The 5,542-nt window shown below is 33.6% G+C and overlaps 1 protein-coding gene across 1 annotated transcript; it reads right to left on the bottom strand.

The window, feature by feature from the left end:
• Positions 1-4,047: 4,047 nt before the first annotated feature.
• On the bottom strand, positions 4,048-4,989 carry LOC142150686 (olfactory receptor 1500-like). The gene has a single exon (XM_075205881.1). It carries the CDS (start codon positions 4,987-4,989, stop codon positions 4,048-4,050), a length of 942 nt encoding a protein of 313 aa, XP_075061982.1.
• Positions 4,990-5,542: the final 553 nt, after the last annotated feature.

Here is a 5,542-nt window from a genome sequence, read left to right as displayed (position 1 = left end):
AGCAAGATAAATGTTTGTTTGTGTTTTAACAATGTATAACAGTTTTAAGGTCTCAGGTATCAGCCTCACCAGGCTGGAAGCTGTTCCTTACATGCCAAGTGTAAAAACATTTGTAGATTAAAGAAAATTTTTTGCTTTTCCTTTTTTGTGAAAGTGTGATTATAACTCTGCAAATGAAATAAAACATAATCCTGTCACTTGCATTGCTGCGTGAATATCTATTTAGTTATTGTCTAAAGTCAATTACTCTGCTGTGCTGCTCCCCATTTATGGAATTCCCTACCGCGCCCAATCAGACTTTCCCACAGCCTTCAAATCTTTAGATGTTCTCTAAAAACTAATCTCTTTATTAAAGCTTACCTTATCCATGACGGTACTGTTCACACTAATACACCCTCACAGCTGTCCCAATCTCCACTCTAACCAGCAGTCGCTCCTTTAGTTACATCTGTGCCCTCTTCCACTTAGAATGTAAGCTCTCTAATGAGCAGAGTATGCTACTTTTTGTTTTCATGTCTGCATTCATTTTGTCTGCCTTGTAAGTCCTTGTTTTATGTATGTCCTGATTTCCCTACTGTACAGCACTGCAGAGTACTGTGGCACCTTACAAATCTACGATAATAATAATAATAAATAATAATACTAAGCCTGGGGTGAACTTTTGGAGAAAAATACCATCACTCAGAAGAATTCAATGAGCAATGTTTGCTTTTTTCTAACAATCTAAAATATTCCATACAAATAAAGAGAGGCAATACACATCACTCTACTCTAAAACATATTAAATATTTTTGGGGAGAATTTAGTTTTCAACAAACAGGTCCAGGAGATCAATTGGAAATCTTGTGACACAATTTCTTCAGCTAAATGAAAACAAATATATTAACAACAATGATTTGTAAGTGTGTTTAGACCTTTTGATTTATAAATATTCATTTTAATTCCAATTTTATCTGATCTGTTGGAAGCCTGGACTATTTATTACTTCCAACAACACAAGAGCACCCCCTTTGCAGATTGTATTTCCAAAGAAAGTTGACAGCAAGACATATGGGGTGAAGTCTGTTCTTTCCTTCCTTCCCTTTCATCTGAAACTAGAAACTCATTGTATATTTGTACAGTATAAATACTTTTAAATATTACAGAGAATGCTAACTCAGAAACCTTAAGGGTATCACATACAATGCACATGACACAACATACAGTAGCTTCTTAATAAAACGCAATTTTAAATTCACAATTTGCATAAAATCGGCATATTTTTTGATAATTAAAATAATTAGTATAACACAAGTTTTCAACAGATATTACAAGGTGTATGTCTACAATATATTTAGTGACACTTGAAGCTGTATATTACAATAATCTATATTTCCAATTACACATATGATTAGCTTACTTTGCTAAAAGTCAGAAACCTAGCTACACCAAATATCTCACTGAAAGTAGCTCCCTCTTCCTTTCAAACATTTTTGGAGACACAAGTGTATTGTCTTCAGATGCAGATCTTCCTTGTGTATCATATCCTCTTGAAGAAGTGAAACTGAGTTGCTAGAAGAAAGATTGCTAAAGTCTAAGTTTGAGAAAAGAGAGCTCAAAAACCATGAATACCAGGAGATGATTAAGTAGATGATTTGTCCCTGGTCATATGTAGAATAGCCTGGGATACATTTTTAGTTGAATTGTTAAATATCATACATAATTTAGCTTGTCATGCAACGTATCTAACCCACACTGTAAAGCAAATATCAGTATCAATTCTTGTCAGACATTTTAGGGAGTTCACTTTTAATCAATTGACACTGGACAATGTGTACAGTTTTAGAAAGAGTGTCTTAAGTGTTCCATATTCTTTGAATACATAGATACTTAACTATAGCATGTTTCCGATTGGGAAATGAGGCTAAATATATTTTTCTCCTGGAAGTGTTCTTGTCATATCCCTAGCAAAAACTCCTGCAAATGGTCTACTTGCTCTTGTATCTGTGCAAATCACTAAAATTCCCTAGCAGCTATTACCAAAGAACATGTAGGGCCTGATTCATCAAGGAATGAAAAGTGAACGCAACTTGCGTTTTTTTTTAAATCTGACGGAAATTGCACACACATCTGCCATTATTCAAGTACAAGCGGATCTCAAGAAACATTTCCATTTGAATACGGGTATAAGTATGCTCTGGCTATATATTACTTGTTATATGCAGACAAACAGCACACTGCAGAATACACACAATACATATGTGCAATATAAAGTCCCATCAGAATGCATGGGAAAAAAATATTAAATACATTAACACCTCTTAATCATTAATAAAAATTAAGAAAAAAAACATTCTATTTTTTTTTTTACTTGAAATACATACTGTATATCAGGATTTTAGTCATGCCTACTGTACATCAAATGCATACGTGTCCATCATCACTATCAATAGGCACTTACATCTGCCCTGTAGCTGGTGAAAGTGATATGGCCAAAAATTACGTAACTGAGAGGTGCCCAGTGCTTGAGTGTGTGCTCTCGACCCTGACATGCCCTTACTGTACATTGCCTGCATACATATGCTCCTACCCTCTCTTGTTCCACCCCTCAAATTGTAGGCTGTCAGAAGTGTCATTTGCTTTTGAATTGTATTCACTTGTACTTGCGTTCACTGATGTAAGGTCTGTTTCTGAACATGCACAGAGCAATTTCACTCAAAATACGGCACATAATCAGGACTGTTCGAAGATGATTCAGGCCTGTAATGTGTACTTTACAACTCATTCTGCCACAAGCAGTATTCCTCTGAATCCACAATTTTTAATTTTATGATGAAGCTGTTCCATGTCATTACTCTTCCTGTGGCTAACATAATAAATATGTGCCATTATAACTGAATAAACATGCAAGATTTTGTAACGCCAAAGAATTAAACAGATCCACCATAACACCCATTAGTCCTAAATACCAATGATTACCATGTCAATGTCAATATGAACCCAGAAAAAATACCTTCTTTCAACTACCTGTTAATCTATACTTTTGCAATAATAATACTAATAAAAATAATAATAATAATAATAATAATAATAATAATAATAGTAATAATCATAATAGTAATAATCATAATAATAATAATAGTAATAGTAATAATAATAGTAATAAATTTACTTAAGCTATAAATCATTTTATAAAATTGTCTAATTCAGATGTATTTTGAACAGACTGCTCAAATATATAAATGTTATCCTGTTAGTCAAACTACAATCAGTTTTTTTAATAAATAAAACACTATACTCTCTTTAATCTATGCCTTCTAAAAATAACTTTTAACCACATACATTTTTTCTTTCCAATAACTAGATTTATTTTCTTTCTAGTATTGTCTCCCGATGCGATATCGCTAATGATTTTACCAACGACTGGAAAAATAGTGCAGATCAGCGTGTCGATTCATGTGTACACACTAAACACATTTTACCTTCAGATCTGTGCTCTTCATCTGTCATAACCATCAGCTGAAAAGATTGTGACTCTGCACACTCCATAGAGATCTATGGACAATGATGGTCATGAGTGTATACACACTGCAGGATTGGAATGACATCCTTCTATCGTTGAACAAGATTTTTAGTTTGGTTTAAAAATCAAATGAAATTATATGATGTACTTTGGAATGATAATCTTTCATCATTGCAGTGTACACACTGATGTGATATTGGCCGAACGGTCGTTTAACAGGTGATTGGCCCGATAGTTGGCTGAAAACCCTGTAGTATGTACATCGCCTTAGGAATCTTTGTTATGATGAAACTGGGTAATTTCAATATCAAAAGTAATTATCCTTTCATAAACTTTAGGTGATGCTTTAGCAAGTTGTATCCAAAATGTCTTTCATTTATGGAGAATCACACATTATAGGTTCTATCCAGTTAATCATGTGAGTTTTCTGTGGAGCAGCAGGGTTTAGGTATAAATGCTGCCTACTGTCTGAAGCTAAACATCAAGAATTAAGCATAATATACCTAAGCGCATGGCAACCTATGTTTTCAGCCTCAAAATATAGTTTAATTCAAGGATTTTATTATTATTTTTTTTACCAAATTCTGAGACAGAGCTCTGGCTACATCTTTATTTTGTAGGCTGTATATTAAAGGGTTCAGCATGGGGGTCACTGTAGTATACAACACTGAGAGTACCTGATCGAGTATTTCTGAATTCCCTGAGAATGGTGCCATATACACACACATTATAGTACCATAAAATAAGGTGAGGACAGTGAGGTGAGATGTACAGGTGGAGAAACATTTTTTTCTACTGTCTGCTGACCTAATGTGTAAGATACTCTTAACTATTTTTACATATGATAAGAAACTTAGCAGGAAAGGAACAGGTACAGAAATCCAAGCTACTATATACATAACTTCATTAAAAAACTGCACAGAACAAGCAATTTTTGATACAGCTTTACAATCACAGTAGAAGTGGCGAATCGTGTGTGAATGACAAAATGATAGATGTGACGCAAAACTTGTAATAGGTAAAGAATTTAAGCTCCCAGACCCCCAGATTACACACAAGAGCAGGACAATTTTTTTCTTGTTCATGATTAGGTGATAACGTAAAGGGTTACAAATAGCAACATACCGATCATAAGCCATAACTGATAGCAAAACAATTTCTGTGCTGCAAATGGAATTGTAAAAATACATCTGAGTGAAGCACTGAACAAAGGATATGTAGTTATCCCCAGTAAGCAGAATATCCATTAGTTTTGGGAGGGTAACATTCAGGTAACAGATATCCACAGCTGATAGATTCCATAGAAATATGTACATGGGAGTATGTAAGTGCTTGTCAAGCAATATCAGTGTAAGTATTACAGCATTCTCTAGAACTCCAGTCAAGTACATCAATAGGAAGACAGTGAACAAAACAGGCTGCCTGGTAGTATCAGTAGAAAATGCTACAATCTGAAACCCATCAGTAATTGTTTGATTGTTCAACATGTGGTCATTCTTCAACAAGAAAACATAGTTTAAATCATAATTTTATTTTATTTGTGGGATATGTTCAAAAAAAGGATATAAAACAAATGTATTATTTACACAATTATTAATAACTATTGAAACGAGAGGGAAAGGATTTCAACTTTTAGCTTGGGGTAACTTTGAGAAATAGGTATCTCATTACCACACCGCATAAATACAGTTATGGAGAGAAGTATATAGGAAAACTAATATATAATCCTCTTACTTATAAAACTCGAGCATTTCCAAAACATAAAAAATGATTTTGTTAAGCATAGTGCACGTCGTCATTTTAAAGCATTTCATAATGCAAATTCCAGAAACCTTAGAATTAAAGGCATTGAACATGTAACAGCAAATTAAAGAAGAAGTGAATAATTATTAAAATTAGCACATGAAATGCATTATTGCACTAAGATATTCCGATTGGTTTATATGAAGGATTTATTATTACTCACCTTTTTGTCTAAAGAAAGCCTTGTTCTATTTCAGAAAAATACAGTTTGTTATCATAATTATTGTTAGTGTGGAG

This window comes from Mixophyes fleayi, chromosome 4, assembly GCF_038048845.1.
Source record: "Mixophyes fleayi isolate aMixFle1 chromosome 4, aMixFle1.hap1, whole genome shotgun sequence".
NCBI lineage: Eukaryota > Metazoa > Chordata > Amphibia > Anura > Limnodynastidae > Mixophyes > Mixophyes fleayi.
This window is presented reverse-complemented; position numbering and strand designations above follow the sequence as displayed.